Genomic DNA, 20,892 nt, shown 5'->3' with positions numbered 1-20,892 from the left:
ATTAGGCACCCCCGGGGGATGTTATGGTCAGGCTGCGGGGGTTGGTGGGTTAGGTTTAGGCATCTCCAGGGGGTGGCTAGGGTTAGGCTGCAGGTAAGGAGGGTTAAGGGTTAGGGCTAGAGGGGTGGGGAGAAGGTAGAACACCCTTTACTCACCACTGTCTGTGTATTTAACTTCGGGATCCAGACGCTGACATTTAGAGCCCTGGGATCCCGTGCACCAATATAACATACTGATTCCCTTCACTACTATACTGTCAAAAAGTTTGACGCAATAAGATAAAAAAGCAGCATGTACAACCCTCCCTTCGGGGTTGAGCTACAGTGAACAAAAGTTTAATCCATTCAAAACTGTGGTATTGCACTTAAATGAATACCCCAATCACATGTCTGAAAGAAGTATAAGTCTGGAGCATGCATATTGGGCCTGATTATAATTTGGAAGCAAAAAAAGCAAGTAACTATGCACCTGTTGGTCTGTAGGTGGGGCAGATGTAACATGTGCAGAGAGTTAGATTTGGGTGGTGTGTACACAAACTGAAATCCAGTGTAATAGCAGTGTAAAAATAATGCTAACACTTGTGTGCTACATGCAAAAGCAGCCAGTATTTACCCTGCACAGAAACAACAGAATTGTATGTGCTCCCTTTGGAAGGCAACATGGTTTGTTTCAGGCACAAAGATACGTGCTGTTTTTGCTTTAGTTACAAATCTGAATCAGGCTTTTTAGTCACTTTATCTGATAACAGAAAAAAACAAGGGCTTGGTTTTCCAGATATGGCAGCTTTGTTTTTTTTTGTTTTTTGTTCACATGCTAAGATCTCAGACTAGCTCCTACATTCTGTGTAGTTTACAGACATTTAAAGCAGGCAGCATTCACCCCATAAACTTGCGACCCTGTTTAATTTACATGAGATGTTAATTCCCCAACATCTATAGAGCAAGACATTTTTGTAAGATACCTATATAGAGTATAAATTATGATTAATAGTTTCATAGAGAGTACAGCTATACTAAATATTTGCATGGTACCCTAGTTCACATTATTATATGTATTTATAGGCACGCCACTATGCTTTTAGCAAGCTGCAATAGAAAAAACACTATTGTGAATTCAATAAGACACGTTACTTATACTCTGCTGTACTGTACTTTATGCGTATTAGAAGATTCTATGGCCTAATAACATGGCAGATTACTGAATCCTATAAAAGTACTAGACTATGGGGTCTATTCAATCCGATAGTTCAATATTCAATTAGCGGGCATTTCCGACAATGCTGATCCGACTTTTTATGAAGCATTGTTGAAAACGGGCCAAAAACCCTTTTGGAAATGGCCGCTAATTCAACAAAACACGTGGATCCGCGATCCATGTGTTTTTTGACAAGTCGGAAAAACGCCAACTTCATTAAATAGATCAAATCTAATTCGACCAAAAAAGTCGGAAATGGCTGTCTTTCCGACTTGACGGCAATTCTGACTTCAATTGAATAGACCCCTATATAGTATTCCTCACAAAAACGTTAAGTTCTGCCAGCCTCTAAGAAGTACACTTATGTTTTAAACATAACTATAAATCGCAGGCTCACCAGAAGAACTTGTGGAGACAAAGCTTTGTCAAAATTGCAAATACAGAGGGGGAGACTCAATTCTCGCCCATGCTCTGCAATGATGTGCAGCTGCGCCCATTGGTATATATTACACACCTTTTTCCTGAGCAGGGAAAACTAGTGATGTTACTGGTCCACCGATCATTGCAGGAGGCACTTTGGGGATATTCAATTGTCTGCAATGGCCGCAGAAAAACTACTGTATGGCATATATGGAATTGAATGAAAATGGTCAACATCTGGCATACAATTACTGGCCATCCAGCAGAAGAAGGGCCTACATTTTCTCCCATTTTGATTATTTATGATGAAGCCGTCAACTGTTGTGACCCTTGCAAAAACAAAGGCCATCCTGAGCAAGTGGATACATCTTCGATATATGTATAGCACTTAAACAGGTGGGCCACGCTTCCAGATATTGAGAAGGATGGGGTGGGGTGGGGGAGGTTAAACGTTTGTATGTGGCAGGTAGCCATGCTTACTCCAGACATGCATTCCTTGTATGGCAACTGAAGTTCCTCAACTTCCTTGCACCCCCTGCCATCCATCTCACTGTGCCACCCCCCCCACCCCTCCCCTAAATTATTCCACCGCCCTGTTTTGGCTATTCAGGACATCTAGGAGAGACAGATCTCATTGTTCCCTTTTTCCTCTTTCCTTTGATTGTTACAGTTATGGCATCATTCTGCCCAAGCTCTTCTGGAACTATTCCCTGGTTGTACTGCTCATAGACACTGTTTATTGGCATTTCTATGGTTACTGTTTCCTATAACACAAACATCACATACAGCTGTTTAGGTTTCTGTATTGTTTATACTGTGATATGACTTGCACATTAAAGAGATAAAAAAATGTTTATAGAAAAGTTTAAGATACATGTATCATATGTACTATGAACTTACGTATCGATAACAATACCTCGCAGTTCTACTGGCCATAACAAACACTTTATTTTAGGCACTCACCGGTTACCATCTGCATATACTTATTACAAAGATACTTCAAGAGAGAGTATACACTTCTAGCAAAAAGGAATGAGTTAAGCTGGGTACACACAATGTGTACTCAGCATGACACTGCAGGCAACGGGACTCAGCAGGGAGGGCATCAGCAAAAGCATACACACTTGCCGGTGGCAGCATGACCCCCAGAATGTCGCCCGTCAGTCCTGCATGTAGGACTGATGGAGGATGTCGTTGACGACACGCGGGAGTGCGAATTGTCAGCGACATAGCAGGTACACACTAGACGATGTGCCAGATACGTCAGTCCGACCCGCCCAGCTTAAGAAATTATACTTTTTGTACGCATCTTAAGAAATTATACTTACAGTGCAAAACAAAAAAAAAACAATGATAAACAAGGTATAGACCTGTAGAAAAATATATTTTATTGTAAGTATAAACAAAAAATCTATGAAAATGAGGATCATTATAACAGTCAGTACAGCAATATGATCTAAGGTCCTGTCCTACGAATAAATTAAATGTAATTAGAAATGATGTTATCCTTTCCAATTCAGAAAGGTTACATTGTGGTAACAGAAAAGGTGTCAAAATTCCTAGGCTTCCCTTACACCTGTTACAAGTCATTCCATGACAGTACACACAAGCTGTTCTACAAAGCACTGTATTAGATGTACAAGCCTGCAGGATTTACGTACAAACACACAACCCTGATGGCCCTGCTGTTCAGTACGCTGATGAATTATTCATAAGTGGCCGTCACGCTCCCAATCCTCCAAGCAGCTCTGTTAATTAATCACAAATCACCTCCTAGCAGCGACAGGAACCTCAGCCCTTCAAGGCCCTTTATCCCTTGCTCATAGGATCACCTTCTGTTGCAATTTACCATCCAGCGGATTTGAAAGGAAATAAATAATGGCAGCAGTAGGCAGATATGTATGTTTGTCATAAGCCAAGTATCCCTGCTAGACACTAATCTCTCTTCAACCAGTACACGAGCCTATGAAATGGAAATGTGACAGAACGTAAAATAATGCTGTTTCAAGATCTTTACTCACTTAGCACGATCATTTTCTAACATTATTTAACAATAACAATATAATTGAACACAGGCCGATTCCTGCTATTCTAGGAAAGGTTAGCTTGTCACAGGCCTGATACTAGCGAATCCTTGCTATATGCACAAGATGCATTCTCAGTACTGCTACATACATAGAATCACCAGACATGGTCACCTGTATTACCGCAATGACACAAATGCCTTTCATGCGTACATGACTATGGTGCGGCAGTTATTTAGCAGGTTGATTCAATATTCAAAGTGCTTCGCAGGAGTCTAAAGAATTCATTGGCTTTAATCTCATGACTATGGGAAAAGGCCAACATGACTGCCGCCACTGTGTAGGCTACGAATGCAAATATAGAGATTTTATCTTACTGCCGTAGATATAAGAACAGAGCTCGCAACAGCACCGGCAATCTGGCTGCTTAGAGGACTGGGAGGGAGCAGGGAATAATGAGACATTTTGTACAGTGCTAGGGCACATCTGTTACAAGGTTGTGTGGAAAACATTTCTATCAGCTCAGCCGTCATGTCTGGAAAATAACAAAGCCTGAAGGGATGATTGCTATTAAAGTTCCAGCCAGCCGTGGACAATTCATGAGGCACATGAAGACACCAGAGCGAGGGGGGCGCTATATTGGCATTCTCCTTGTAGCCTATTCTATTAATAAAAGCAGGCATAGTAGGAGTGAAACACACATGGGAGCGAAGGTCTTGGCACATATTATATTCTTCCAATTCTCCTCTGTCCGGGTAAACAGGGGATGACAGTATCTGTAGAAGCAGGCTGATTCCAAAGCCTTAAATGAGCCAGAGAAAAGAAGTTCTCATGGGGATGGAAGAAGCCAAAGATTCTATTGCTCATTCATAACCCTTTCCGTGACTGCAGAGTACAGCAGAACATTGCTATGACGGTCGTGACGATACGGATCTGTTTCAATAGTAAGCCAAGGGTTTAGCTCATAGTTAAGCCATGTGGCTCTCACTGCCCAAAGATGGATCAGACTCGCACTTCCGGGTCAACTGCCCTTCCCTAAATGACAATACCCAACAGAACTACAAACTTTAATTTTCTTAACTAGATTAGAAATATACCGTAAGAGTGCACAGCATGTGTTTTCAAATATGCCAAGTAGAATCCATTGCAACCTTACAGCTGATGTAGAATCTCAAAATAGAATCAGACTAATTGTTGGAAGATGAAGCTCAGCGTTACACAGACCATACAACACCGAGTAGATGCAGGGCATAATGCATGAAATATACGTTATGGTAAGAACTTACAGTTGATAACAATATTTCTCCTAAGTCCACAGGATACATTGGGATATAGTGGAGCGACAGCGGATTTGCACCAAACGGTCAAAGCTTCCAACAGGCCCGTCCATATATCCCCGCCTCCTGGCTCAGACAAATCAGTTGTTTTCCAAAACTCAAGGCAGCCCTAATCAGGCAAGAAGAACATACACGCACACCCTTCCGTACAAGAGGGAAAAGGTTAGTGAGTAAAAGGATCCTCAAATCAGGTGCGTCAGGGTGGAATCCCTGTGGACTTAGGGAGAAATACTGTTATCAACGGTAAGCCCTTACAATAACGTACAGTATATTTCCCCTGCAGGGTCCACAGGATACATTGGGATGTCCCAAAGTAATTTAGTGGTGGGGACGCTCCTGATTAGACAGGAGAATCCTTTGCCCGACTTAAGCGTCCAAAGAGGCAAAGGTATCAAGGCATAATGTCTAATGAAAGTGTAAAAGGAGAACGTGTGTCTACCTAACATATCTATTCTGCTGAAACAGCACACTGTGCTGCCCATAATGGCCTACCTTACAAGTAGAATGAGCACAGACATTAGCCGGAAACAGGGAGATCAGCTTGAAAATATGCTTCTGAAATTTTCATCCGAAGCCACTTCCCCAGTGTCTGCTTATCCGCAGGCCATACTCTCTTGTGAATTTCATAGAAAATGAAGAGAGTATCCGTCTTTCTCATGGCACTGGTATGATCCACGTAGATCCTTAAGGCATGGACTACGTCCAACGATGCATCTCCTGCAGCAAAGACCGGCCCCTAGAAGACAGAGACTACAATTTCTTCGTTAAGATGGAATTTAAAAACCACCTTAGGAAGATATCCAGATTTGGCTCGAAGACCTGCTCTATCTGGATAAAAAATTCAGAAATGGAGGATGACATAACAATGCCCATAAATCTGAAATTCCTCTAACTGAAGCAAAAGCAAGTAGAAAGAGAACTTTAGCTGTCAACCATTTAGGATTCACTCTTTCAAGTGGTTCAAATGGGACAACCTGAAGGGCCTTTAGGACAAACTTAAATCCCAAGGCCCTGTAGGAAGAACAATAGGAGGTTAAAGGTGCAGCATTCCTTGGAAAAAAGTGTGCACATCCTGTAGGTTAACAATTTTCTTTTGGAACCAAAACGTCAATGCTGACACTTGTACTCTCAAGGAAGTCAGCCATAACCTTTATGCATTTCTGCCTGAAGGAATGCTAGGACTCTGGAAATTCTGAAAAATCAAGGGTCAAATTTTTGATCCCTGCACCATAGAATATAGGTCTGCCATATTTGGTGATAAATGCGAGCTGAGGAAATTTTCCTTGCTCTGAGCACATTAGAATTACCTGTTGTGAGAGTCCGCTTGCCTTCAGGATGGAAGTCTCGAGAGTAACTTCGCCAAAGACAGTCCATCCAGGAGTTTGTAATAACCAGCACCCTGAGACGGTAGATCTGGCTGTTGGGAGTAGAAATGGAGCATCCATCGACATCCTCTGTAGATCTGTGTACCAATGTCTTCTGGGTCAAGCCAGAGCTGTTAGTATCATGGCACGCTTACCTGGTCTTACCTTTCGTATCACCCTGTATTACAAGGCGATTGGTGGAAACACATGAACCAGACGAAAGTTGAGATGTATCTCCGATAACACCCATTATCTACCAGAGTTAAAGCCTTTGGGCTGTAAGTCCATACGTCTACCTGATTGGCGAGTTGACTGAGAAAAATAGAATTTTAATTACCTACCTGTAAATCCTTATCTCGTAGTCCGTAGAGGATACTGGGGTTCAATTTAGTACCAAGGGGTATAGACGGGTCCACTAGGAGCCATGGACACTAAGAATTTGATAGTGTGGGCTGACTCCTCAGTAGAGTGGGATACAGGGAGACTCACCCCACTTCCAGGACCGATCAATAAGTTTGCGAACGCTGAGTGGATCCAGACGCTACTAGTGTACACAATTGCTCCGTGAACCTACAGTGAACACAGACGCTCAGTGAACCCCGACACACCAGTCACACAGCTGCCTATGCTGCGACTGGGTCTTCTTAGTACACAGCGTCTCGGACAGAAGCTGGAAAACAGTTCATGGCGGGAGACTCGGCGGAAACTGGTCATGAACAGGGGGGAGTTGCGACCAGGAAAGCGTCTGACTCCCCACTGCGGACATCAACCCTAGGGATCGCGGCCTCATACTACCCAGGGAGGAGCCTATGAGCCCTAAGGCCTACCGCTGGTGCACTCTCGGTGGCAGCCGCATCAGCGACTGTTTGGTGGTCTCCTCCCAAAATAGTGTGGCTGTGTCCATGTTCCGCCTCTAAGCGGAGCCGATGCCTTACCTTCTCCCCGTGCTCCGGCCACAGCCTGGTAACATCTGCTGGACCTGCTAGTTTTATCCAACACAGACGCCCGCCGATACAGCACTGTACTCATGGGTAAGCGTTGACGCGCCCCGGCGAGAAGATGTTGGAGCGACTCTAAGGTACGTATAAGACGCTGTTTAGAAAGATCACTTAGAAAAAATAGTAGGACCATAAAAATAAAATAAAAAAGCTTATGGCTGCTAAAAACCAGCAGCCCTTAGACCAGTGTCCGGCTCCTGCAGTACCAAACAAAAAACTGATTTGCCTGAGCCAGGAGCGGGGATGTATGGACGGGCCCGATGCATGCTGGGAGGCCGAAAAGCTTTGACCGTTTGGTGCAAATCCGCTGTCGCTCCACTATATCCTGTGGATACCCTGTGGACCCTACAGGAGAAAGACACTTATTTCAGAGATGTAAGAGGCAATAACAATGAGGCAAACCAATTGGTGATTAACACTTGGAACTTAATGCCAAGAGGATGAATACGTTCTAATAACAACAGATCAAGTAGATCTGAAGGATCATCATATAATAAAATATCAAATACAATATGTGGCATTTACATACAAGTTTTACATTCCAGAAATGTGCGTACTTCTGTATATGACTATTCATTGTGTGAGGATTCAATTGTTCTTCCCCGCAGCTGCCTCTAAGTGGCGCCCAACAGAGCAATTCAGTTGCTGCTCTATTCGGGTGTGTGTGTGTGTGTGTGTGTGTGTGGCGGCAACATTTCTTCTTGCAGCCTGAGGTGGCAATAAGACATGTGCGAAATGTCCATGGTTTTGGTGCCCTAACCCCGACTTTAGATGGGTTTAGTCGCTATACGCAGCTAAACTTAGACTGTTTGGGTGCCCGGAACAATTGAATTGTTCCGCCAGGCGCCCATTAATTATCGCGTCTGCCAAAAGAATTGAATTCTCCCTAAGTGTCTATTACTGTCCCAAAGAAATTATTTTGCATTTTTAAAATGTTTCATATGGCCAATTTGTGTAATAAAATTTGGGGTGCATAAAAATACCCACAAGTTTATCGAGTCATTTGAAGCCACTTTAACAAAATTCTTTGAAAAACACCTGTCCCATCCATACATCTCCACTATGGCCCTCATTCCGAGTTGTACGCTCGCTAGCTGCTTTTAGCAGCATTGCAAATGCTAGGCTGCCGCCCTCTGGGAGTGTATCTTAGCTTAGCAGAATAGCAAACGAAAGGTTAGCAGAACTGCTACTAAATAATTTGCTGCAGTTTCTGAGTAGCTCCAGACCTACTCCTAGACTGCGATCACCTCAGTCCGTTTAGTTCCTGGTTTGACGTCACAAACACGCCCTGCGTTCGACCAGCCACTCCCCCGTTTCTCCAGCCACTCCTGCGTTTTTACCTGGCACGCCTGCGTTTTTTAGCACACTACCTGAAAATGGCCAGTTACCTCCCAGAAACACCCACTTCCTGTCAATCACATTACGATCACTCGAGCGATGGAAAAACGTTGCTCAAGCTTGTGTAAATCTACTAAGTTTTGTGATAAATAACTTACCATGCGTATTTTCCACCTAATCGCTGCGTTGCGAAAAACGCAAACGAGCGAACAACTAGGAATGACCACCTATATAGAGTACCTGTCCTATTCATACAGCACCCACATATACAGTACCTGTCTTATCCATACAGCACCCCCATATACAGTACCTGTCCTTTACAAACACCACCCCATATACAGTACCTATCCTATCCATACAGCACCCCCATATACAGTACCTGTCCCATCCATACAGCACCCCCATATACAGTACCTGTCCCATCCATACAGCACCCCCATATACAGTACCTGTCCTATCCATACAACACCCCCATATACATTACCTGTCCCATACATACAGCACCCCCATATACAGTACCTGTCTTATCCATACAGCACCCCCATATAAAGTACCTGTCCTTTACAAACACCACCCCATATACAGTACCTATCCTATCCATACAGCACCTCTCCCATCCATACAGCACCCCCATATACAGTACCTGTCCCATATATACAGCACCCCCATATACAGTACCTGTCCCATACATACAGCACCCCCATATACAGTACCTGTCCTATCCATACAGCACCCCCATATACAGTACCTGTCTCATCCATACAGCACCCCCATATACAGAACCACATATACCTGTCCCAGCCATACAGCAACCCCATATACCTATCCCATCCATACAGCAGACCCATATAACATTCCCATCCATACAGCTTGCCTATATACCTGTCCCATCCATACAGCAGCACCATATACCGGTCCTATCCACACAGCACCCCTATATACCTTACCCATCCATACAGCTTGCCTACATATCTGTTCCATCCAAACAGCTCTCCCATATAACGGTCCCATTCATACAGAACCCACATATACCTGTCCCATCCATACAGCAGACCCATATAACGGTCCCATCCATACAGCAGACCCATATAACGGTCCCATCTATACAGCACCCCCATATACCTGTCCCATCCATACAGCAGACCCATATAATGGTCCCATCCATACAGCACCCCCATCTACCTGTCCCATCCATGCAGCCCCCCTCTATACCTGTCCCAACCATAAAGCACCCTCATATACCTATCCCATCAATACAGCATCCCTATATACCTGTCCCACATATTTTAACCCATTATTCTGCATTTGCAGAATAATATACAATAACGACATGTAATTACTGGCCCAATTAGGCTAACTGAAACCTTACAATTGCCTAACTAATCATCGGAGGAGGGTCAAGGTTTTTAACTTAATGGTCCCTTCCATAAAGCTCGCCTATATACCTGTCCCAACCATACAGCAGACCCATATAATGGTCCCATCCATACAGCACCCCCATCTACCTGTCCCATCCATGCAGCACCCCTCTATACCTGTCCCAACCATAAAGCACCCTCATATACCTATCCCATCAATACAGCATCCCTATATACCTGTCCCACATATTTTAACCCATTATTCTGCACTTTGCAGAATAATATACAATAACGACATGTAATTACTGGCCCAATTAGGCTAACTGAAACCTTACAATTGCCTAACTAATCATCGGAGGAGGGTCAAGGTTTTTAACTTAATATCACAATTTCCCTATTTTGCAACTGCTCGAAGGGCTGAAAGGAAAAAAAGCTGTAGTAAATCCTATAAGGATTACAGCTACGTAAACTCTTGCGGCCCAATTGAATAGCGAAAACACAGCAGCCGAATAAAATTTTATGAGACCAACTACTTATGCCCCCAAGTGTATTAATAAATATAGCAATCCTCGTATTCCGCCTGATTTTTTACAAGAAATGCATAAATTCTCCCAATATGACACTTACTTCTGTTTACCTGTTGTTGAGTTGCAGTATTACACTGTGGATAAAGGAGGCTGTTGGCACTATAGAGAACTGCACTCACTATGGAGATTTGCGTTTAGGTTTTTATTTTATTTTTTACAGTGAAAATGCAATTTCTCCTCTAATTGAATACCCCCCTATAGTCGTTTTTAAAAGATTTGGTTGGAACATGGCTGCTGTCAGACTGTTTATAGGCCACATATAGTCCTGAAGTGATGCAACCTCTTAAACCCGAATTTGGCCATCCACTAGTGTGCAATGTGATCCAATTGCTTGAGCCCAACAGCAGAATTGTACATGTGGCTAGTTTTATTCAATGCAAGCTATTGTCATATTAGCTGGTTGTTTTTAGAATCCTAAAATATGTTAGCTGTGCCCCTGACAGAGGTGTGAATAACACGGCAAACCCTAGCACCTTGTGGAGACGAGCAGTAAGAATGAAAGAGCCCCGTCTCTGTAATGCCAGCAGCGCCTTTATTAGGACAGCTTGCTTTCAATTATTTTGTCAATAAGCCGCACATTTTTTTGCTAATGAAAAACATCTTGTTTTGTGATATCTTTGGCTAGTGGTTTGAAGCTGGCTGCACAGCACATATTTCCAGTGCTTTGTATATAGAATTTCACCAGCATCTGATATCACACATGGCAAATCCATCCAGAATTATATATTAGGTAAAAATCAGACATTGTAATCCCAGACTTACATGAGGCAGATATTTATGTGACACTTATACCACTTTCACAATGCAAATATATCCCGGGATATTGCCGGGTAGAGGTGCAGTCTAAGTGGAATCTGCAATATCTATCATACTACCATAAGGACAATCCACTTACCACCACAACCAATTAACATGCAGCCTGTACTACCTACCGTCTTCAGGGGGGCTGCCGCCACCTCCTGCAGCCCGCCGTGCAGCAGCACCATAAGGGAAGTGGGAATAAAAAATAAAAATAAAAAAAACAGGCTTGCGCATAGGCCGCAGTCAGTGTCGGGCAGAAGGAAAAATCCCACAGCGTCATGCATGCGCACTAGCTTCTATGGACTACATTAGCTGCAGCCCATGGAAGCACATTAAGGCTGGCAGGTAATCTGGCACATGCACATCCACCTTCTCCCCTGGGGCTTCTAGGGACTGTATCAGCTGTAGCCTGAGCAGCACATTAGTGCTGGCAGAAAGGTTTCCCACTGGAAGCCCCATCTACCCATCACAGTCCAGCGTGTGATTAGCAGAGTGCTTCCAATAGGAAGCCACTGCAATCACTGGAAGCTCACTGTTGGTGGTGGATTTTCATTGGGGGTAGGGGAGCTGCAACCCCTAGTAAGGATGGCCATCGGAACGTCCACCATTGATGGTAACAAACTATTTTGTCCTGTACCATCGATGGTTTCGCCTGGCCAGCTTCATTCTAAGGTTAGTTCGTACTTCTGTCTTGAAGGCAGGCATGGGGGGAGGAGGCTAGATCAGCATCTGGGCACAATGTATGTGTGCAAGAGCTGGGGACAGTGCAGTGTTGCTGGAAGGCAGGCGAGCCATCGGCATCTGGGCACACTGGTGTCCCTCACATACAGTGTGGGATGCAGATGGCCCGCCTCACTATAGCTGACTTGACAGGCTCAGCTGTCAGTCAGCAACCCTGCATTGCCTCTGGCTCTTAAGATAGGTACACACTATACAATTATCTGGCAGATAATCTGCCAGATCTGGCTGGATGGAATGAAAACCTGGTAATGGATGAGAGCAAATGACAATCGACCATTTGCTCCCAAACACTGGAAAACTAACAAAACCTGTTGTTCGTACAAATTGGTTAAACACAAATTTAACCAACTTGGATGAACGACTGTTTTTGTCCATTTTGCGGTTTTTGGGAGCAAATGGTCGATTGCCATTTGCTGTAATCCATTACCAAAGTTTAATTCCAACCAGCTAAATCTGGCAGATTATTGTATAGTGTGTACCTAGGCTTACACAGAGTGCAGCACTGTGGAAGGGAAAAAAAAAACAATAGGAGCCAAGGGTATCAGCAATGGCAATGAACTATTTTAATCGCCGCCATCAATGGCAAAATATTCAACATTTTTAGGAGACCAGCGATGGTTTTAAATCATTGATGGTCGATGACCATACCTAGCTCCTAGGTAAAATCCGCCACTGCATGATGCATTATGTTTATGCCATGGACTGGAATCACCAGCGTTGTCAGTTATTTGCAGTAACCAGAACAAGCACTAGTATTCCCTGTGGGGACAATGGTTACGCTGCCATTTACATCAATGTCTAGGTCCCCATGACATTTATAAAACATCTATACCAGCTGTATTGTCATATGCTGCCTTTCTGCTAGAAGACTAAAAAGAGCAAGCTGTAGAAAGTAGATGTCTCTATGGCGCACCCTGCTGTGTTTCCAACATGCTCTTATCACAAGCTTGCCCTAATTTATGTGAAGGCAGCCATAAATCAGGGTATGTAAGTAGTACAGCCACAACATTTCTACTGAATACGCAGCTATGCAAGGAAAAGAGGCGCTGGGATGTTGCTGCTATGCTGGCAAATAACGGAACATAATGTACTTTAGGTAATATTACAAATGTTCCTTTCTGATGCCAATGCATTGTGAGGATTCACCGTCACTAAGGTTTACAGTAAGAATTAATAATTATAACCTAGTACAGCATAAGTAAACCAAAAATAGTTAGGGTTCATACTGTACATAAAGGCCCTTTAAAAGCATCCACAATGTATCACAATGATACGCTCTAAGACAAGTTGTACATGATACAAGGAAAGCTACTTTGCATCCAAAAGCTGCCCTCAGCTCACAGTAAGCAAGTGTCCATGCTTATATAGAGCTTACCATTTAGCGATCCCAAATTTTTGGGGTACTCGATAAGTGTTTAGAAAGCATCTTAATGCTACGTACTGCTGAGGCAATACAAACGTCAATGGATGATATTCTTAAAACTAGGACGGCGCTTAATTGCCACACACCATGACTGAGCTGACGGGGAATATGCCCTTAGAATATTGGGCCAGCTTTTGCACAATCACTACATAAAGAATGATCTCCATAATTAGTACTTTTGTTGAATGAATAATGAACATTTAGGATGAAATTCAATTAGGAGAGAACAAACATCGGTGATGTTTTTGACACACTTGGTCTTGTTACAAGTATCCAGTCTAATAGGCCCTACAGACTCGGCGACCTGCCGTCGAGCTGTCCGACCATCATGACGGGGGGAGTGAAGTTTATTCACTCCACCAGTCACCCGGCTCCATAGCAGTGAAAGCTAATATGGACGAGATTGTCCATATTGGCCTGCATGCATAAGCGACGGGGCACCAACGATGAACGAGCGTGGGGCTGCGCATCGTTCAACGTTGGTGCCTACACACTGAACAATATGAACAAGTTCTCGTTCATTAATGAACGAGAACGTTCATATCGTTCAACTTAAATCTTTCAGTGTGTAGGGCCCATACCAGACAGGCTATACGCTAGTTTAACTTTATAGAGCCTTTTTACAGTAACCTGGTAGGTAACATTCTCAAATTTCAGAATTGGCTTTACGGTGACTAAAGGGTAGTTGTGAGATTCGACAATTACAGTACACCTGTGATCAAGCTGCCAGCTTTGAGGTGGGGAAATGCATTGGCATTATAAACTGCTTACAGATTTACCATTTACAAGGTGCGTGTGATTTTGAATAAAACGATTTCGCTGTAAGGACGGCGCACAGTTTCACAGGTCGGATTCTACAGGACCTTACCATCAGCAGGGAGCAAGTACGCTATCATTTAGCTGCTTATTCATTACCAATGGCAAATGTATGACTGACTGACACTAGCACGTGAGTTTTATTTGATGCATATTCCTTAATAAATACTAATTGAACGTGGAGACAGCAAGTAATTAATATTCTTATCTCCATACAGAAGAAAGTCTTTCTTTACGCCTTAATGAATACTAATTGCATGTGGAGACTGTAATGAGGGACTAACATGTGTAGTTATCCTTAATCTGTCAGATGTTATTCAATTGATACCAGTGGAATTACATGTTCTTTAGTCACACGATCTTTGAATAATACAGAAGTAGACTGCAGATGATTAAGTGGATTATTATTGGTCACTTTCAATTGCAATGGGTGATAAGTGGTTTTTGATATATTTTCTTTTTTGGACTGTTGATTTTGCATGTATAATAAATGATTGGTATAGACTGCCAGTGCGCCTATAGTTATTTCTTCATTACTTCAGGTAAAAAAAAAAAAATAGCGATGAGCAGTTCAGATTTACTTGTTAAGTTTTAATCAGCTCTTATGTGTTTTGGCTAGCCAATAAGAGAACACTAAACCTGTGCTCTTTTGGCAGAAACCTGATTTGTGACATTTAGGAGATCAGTAACTTGGGAGAGTTCAAAGCCAAGGAAAACAAACAGTCGCTGGCTCAATTTAACAAAACATAGGTAATACTCAATTAGTATTGCCACAAATGCTACTGAAACTCATGGAAAAAACACCTCTGCTGTTTTTTTCCCGCACCTCAGGACAGCCATCTTGCCTACGAGCGGATTTCCATTCTACCTTTCCCAGCTACCCATCCTTGTACAGTGTTATTATATCATCTATTGAGAACTTTGCTAAATGGTCAAATTGGAGAGATTATTCCTGCTGTAGTCCAGTAAGACTACTTACCTCACTGTCAGTCCCCACACCAACTACTTCCGAAGAAAATACTATTAATCTGAATTTCCAAGAAAAGCTACATAAGTCTATGCCTAAGCAGCAGGACAGCAAGTTGCCCCATTATCTATCTGCTGCCACCTTGTGACCTAAGGTTATTTTTCATTTTCTAGCAGAATAAAAGTGATGCAAGTGCTAGATAAAGAGGATCAGTCGTGGAACTCTCAGACTGAACACTCTGAGCCCTATCTTACGTTCCAACAAGTGTCGTTCCTCATTTCTGATGTCCAATTTCCGACAGCAATACCTGGAGAGAATTGTAGACTTATGTAGAACCGCCAGGCTTTATTTTAGTAACGGTGAAGTCATCAGCAGGGACTCCCTCAGCAAACTCGTAGGGTACAGCACAGGTTTTGGGGGAAACCTTGTCCTTTTCGGGATTATATCGGCTGTTACTGCAATTCAGAAGCTCTCCTGAATGCCTCACAGCTGTGATCAGTTTCAGTTACATTAAAACACATTCAAAAAGATCAGAGCTACAAAAAAAACTCACCGTCTCTTTATTGGGAAGCAATTCTTTTCGAATTCTGAAGAAGTTCTTTCCATACTGTCTTAATCCTTTGATAAACCGTTTCTGTATTGCCAAGTAGTAAAGCAAATAATAAGTATTATCATATTAATAATAGAGACAAGCATGCAAAAATTAAAAATGGTTTGAAGGATACAAGGCTAGGTCTTTCAGAGTAGCAACATGAGGTAGCAAAATGTGGAATAAACGAATTTATAGGTTTTGTTACACGTTATATGTGTTAAAATATTATGTCATATTATGGGGGGCGGGCAGCCTGCAGTGCAAGCTGGGGTGGGCGGGCAGCCTGCAGTGCAAGCTGGGGTGTGTTTTATTTATTTTTTTATATACATTTTTTCAAATCTTTAATCATGGGTACAAGTAGGTTAACCAGAATTAAACAAAATGGCTCACATGGAAGTTACATGTACTATGGAAACTGGCCACTACAAACATCAGCAGTATGTGTTCCACTGAGTAACCAGCAACAAGTGTTGAAGGGAGAAGAACATAAACTTGTCATCATCTCCATCCAAGAGGCCTTAGGACCCTATCATGTTTTATAGGTCATAAATACGTGACCAGGGTATATTCTGTACTGAGGCTACTGCAAAGATTTATTCTGCCAGGTGTGTGCAAGTGTCCTTATAAAAAGGATGCAGCTGCCATCAATAGTGCCTTTTATAGATAGAACTATGACAGTCTGCAGGCCTTGCTTTATGTGAATGCTTCTCCTCAGAAGGGAGGGGAGAAAGTTTTATTTTTCTGGTTATCTTTTTACGTACAAGTACATTTTTTTTCTTAAAAGGATCTTCCATTATCTTCCAATAAGCCCAGTTTCACTCAAGTGCTAGCTCTTCTTCTCAGTGTCCTTTACTCTTGAATCTGGTGGTAATTGTTTATTTTTAACAAAACTGGGTACTAAATGCTGGCGCTAAGAAATCCAGAGCATTAATGGAGGCAGTCATGTGTACACAACATAATACAGCGCTATCATACCGCTTCATCTTCTGTCCAGCACTTCTCTATCAGCTTGGGAACTGGCTTCTTAACCAAACGCTGTAATGCCTTCCCAGCATCATAGTTGCTTTCGTGAAGCTAATGGAAAACACACACATAAGAAAAGGTCAATTCAATTGATCCTACATGGAACGCCACATTAATCGGTTAAAATGTTATCTCCTGGAAGCCTAACAAAACACACAGCTGTGACTTGAGGCACCCACTTCTTTCCCTTCATAAAATGTAGGAAATGAGCACACATACAATGTGTGGTTGTCATAACTTACACATAAATAACCATATATATCTGTCATATCATAAGCTGTGAATGGAAAGGCATTTCTGCAGATTGCATGAATATCTTGAATTTTGTTACAGAACACTTAAAGTTACACAAATAATTAAATATTCTGCAAAATTAACCTATAATAAGGGTATGAAAAAACGTGTTAAACAAAATCTCTCTAATAGCTGAACAAATAATAGAGAAATGTTATTTATGCAGAACAGCGTCCGTCTGAGCTGGATATTCCAGAAGACACGTGACCTTGGAATCATGTCGCTACCATCCCCATTCATTACAATCGAACATTACAGGCAGCCAAGACTATGGCAAGGTCTATCTATTTGTTAATAAACAGTGTTACTACCAGGAAATAATGAACAATGTTTGGAAAATGATCTTATCAGCATATAGGGAATTTGAATTACTGGAGAAACTAGACCAGCAACAGAACCTCTTCCCACTACCTCTAGGGGATGCAGATATGTGTCCGGCGGTCTGGAGACACATCTAGGCCTGTTTATTGTGTACATTAAAGGTTGATATACATTTGCATCGGACTGATGAAAAGATACAACCACTTCAGTACAGTAGCATATAACACAGAAGAAACACATTTTGGAAGCATAGGATATCCTGTATTTTCTAGCAATTTAGGGCAGCATTCAACGCACTTCCAGTACTCTCAAACATTCCCTTTATTACCCCCCTCACCCAACGAGTTAGGGGACAAAAGCAGAGCAGTGAACATGCATCCTCCAATTTATATTAATATAGACAAGGAACATCAAGAAGTATCTCTGTAAAAGCAATTAAAAGGTAAATGTTTGTGCTTAGTGTATACCATCAAGGCTGAAGGTGCATATCGCACCGTGTGTATGCACACCTTGCATTGCCGATGCACGGCCCAGCGGGATCAGCATCGCAATGAAATATAGTGGGTGCAGGCAGGGCCAATACTATCTATATCGGAGGCTCATGCCTCCGGCTTCAATACAGTTAGTTTCGGCCGCCGCACGTGTCGTAATTCCAAGTTGATCGCAGCAGGAATTTTTTTTAGCAGTTGGGCAAAACCATGTGCAGTGCAGGGGAGGCAGATATAACATGTGCAGAGAGAGATAGATTTGGGTGTGGTGAGTTAAATCTGAAATCTAAATTGCAGTGTAAAAGTAAAGCAGCCAGTATTTACCCTGCACAGAAACAAAATAACCCACCCAAATCTAACTCTCTACACATGTTACATCTGCCACACCTGCAGTGCACATGGTTTTGCCCAACTGCTAAAAAATATCCTGCTGCGATCAACTTGGAATTACCCCCAGTGTGTACGCAGCTTTACTTTAGACATAAAATCTGGGACGTAATATTGCAATCTTATTTAAGTCCAAGAGAATGCAAACACCTGGGAAACGAGGGACGTCAAGCTTACCGGAAGGAAGGGTTCCTACATAAATTCATTTAGTAAATATCTCAGTATGGTAAGGCTGTATATACACTAATTCCTGGACTGTGCAGACTACCTAGAATTATATCTAGCACAGCTGCAGGAGGAGACCGCAGTGACTCTGATCGTTAAGAGCGTGTTTGACAGGACCAACGCAGCAGACTTACTAATGTTTCACAACCAGATGAGTCTAAGGTGACGTCAGTACAAAACTCAGAAAATCAATACGTTCAAACAAGCCACCTCTGTGCAGGATATTGTAATCTGGCAACCGGGCACAAACTGCTCAGCACACCAGCGGGCAGAGAGCACAAGTACTGGCACACCAAGCTGTGGAGGAAGCTGATGTAGGCGAGTGTGAGATAGATTACGTATGGTACACAGACCTCATCTCTGTGTGTTGATGATACAATAAAGGGAATTATACATGTTTGATGTTCAGGAGATAATGGCATGGTAACTCTTTATATTAAAAAACAAAAACAAAACAAAAACAAAACAAAAACACAAAAACAATATGCCAACAGTGCGGAACAATCACAGAAGCTTATTAGTCAGACATATCAAACTAATGTCCTGTGAATCTCGACATCTTATTTTTGTATCACAGGCATTAAACACAGGGGTCAGCTTAATCAGAAACTAGTTACCAGTTTTGTACTTGGATTGTGGAAGGAAACCGGAGCTCCAGAAGGAAAAACACACAAAATTACAGTATTGGTTAAAATTTTTATTTTTCAACACCTTAAAAGTAATGTGACTTCATATGTAATTAGGGGATCGCTCTTAGTCTGGCACCTGCTAATATCAGTCCAGGCAGCACGGATGATGAAATGGTTAGCATTACTGCCTCACAGCACTGGTGTTATGGGTTCAATTTCCACCATGGCTCTAACTGTGGAGTTTATATACTCACTCTATGCTTGTGTGGGTTTCCTCTGTTTACTTCGGTTTCCTCCCACAATCCAAAAATATACTGGTTGGTTAATTGGCTCCCAACAAAATGTAACCCTAGCATGAATATGTTTGTGTGTACATGTGGTAGGGATTATAGATTGTAAGCTCCACTGCGGCAGGGACTGATGTGAATGACCAAATATTCTCTGTAATCGCTGCGGAATATGTGTGCGCTATATAGAAATAACTGGTAGTAGATCCATTTTTGTTTCAAGTCACCAAAAAAACATGAGAAAAATAAAAGTAGACAAGAATGGAAGGCCAAACAGGAAAAGCTTTATAATTGATAATGACATTATTATTACTATTATTATTATTATATTATAATAATTAGAAAAAATTAACAACATCATCATATGGGTCAAAACCTAAATAGAGACCTCAGTACTGCAAGGCAACGATGCCACCCACTTAATATGTTCGACCTTTGGAGGCTAATCAGGTCAGATGCTGGGAACAGATGAATTAACATATACCGTATATCAGTTAAGCAATAAAACGAATTCAAGTAAATAAAACTCTCCATGTCACACTGGAGTTAAAAACTTTAAAAGACACCCAATGAATACAAAGCTCCCCCACATGTGCTTATGACGACATATCAGGGGTTCCAAAACATGGTCCTCAAGTCACCCCAACAGTCCAGGTCATACTTGCCTACTTTTGAAATCTACAATCAGGGAGATTACAGTAGGATGTGCTGCGCAAAGCCCGTCACGCCTCCGAGGGGGCGTGTCATACTCTGCCCAAAGGGCATGTCTAGCTCCACAAATGGGCGTGTCTATGCTTAAATGCTTGTTGTTGCGAGATATTTCTATATAACATTAGTAAGAATATATTTTGTGAAGTTTTGCGAGTATTGATACTAACATTGTTGTCTGCAATACTGGGTTTCTTGTTTGTAACTATTCGCTGTGATATTTCTTTTCTTCTCACTAAGCACATTATACATGATAAATGAGATGCCTATGCTATAAATTCCAAATGCAATTTGACCTTGTGTGATTTCATCCCTAATCATATAAGAAAATTGTGATTTTGGTGTATTAGATGTTATTTTATCATGAACACTGGACGTCTGCATCTTGTAGGCACTACCTATATTTATTGGATGTGCTATTTTCCATACCATTACAGACACCAGAAACTCTAATTAAACAAATGTGTTTAACTAAAGAGTCTTACATAACAGCAGAGGCTTTGGGTCAGTGCACATCAGCAAACATAAGATCATGTGCTGCTGTCTCTCTCTCCTGTTAGTGTTAGAGGT

At 42.2% G+C, this 20,892-nt stretch overlaps 1 protein-coding gene across 12 annotated transcripts in view; it reads right to left on the bottom strand.

The window, feature by feature from the left end:
* RERE (arginine-glutamic acid dipeptide repeats) overlaps positions 1 to 20,892 on the bottom strand; it is a 719,262-nt gene that overhangs the window by 58,443 nt on the left and 639,927 nt on the right. For all 12 annotated transcript variants that reach the window (XM_063943111.1, XM_063943110.1, XM_063943109.1 and 9 more), the window contains 2 exons: positions 16,936 to 17,034; positions 15,922 to 16,002 (listed from right to left, as the gene is read on the bottom strand). In XM_063943111.1, coding sequence (XP_063799181.1) covers positions 15,922 to 16,002; positions 16,936 to 17,034 — 180 coding nt within the window. The remainder of the gene's footprint in view (positions 1 to 15,921; positions 16,003 to 16,935; positions 17,035 to 20,892) is intronic.

This window comes from Pseudophryne corroboree, chromosome 10 (genome assembly GCF_028390025.1).
Source record: "Pseudophryne corroboree isolate aPseCor3 chromosome 10, aPseCor3.hap2, whole genome shotgun sequence".
Taxonomy (NCBI): Eukaryota; Metazoa; Chordata; class Amphibia; order Anura; family Myobatrachidae; genus Pseudophryne; species Pseudophryne corroboree.
This window is presented reverse-complemented; position numbering and strand designations above follow the sequence as displayed.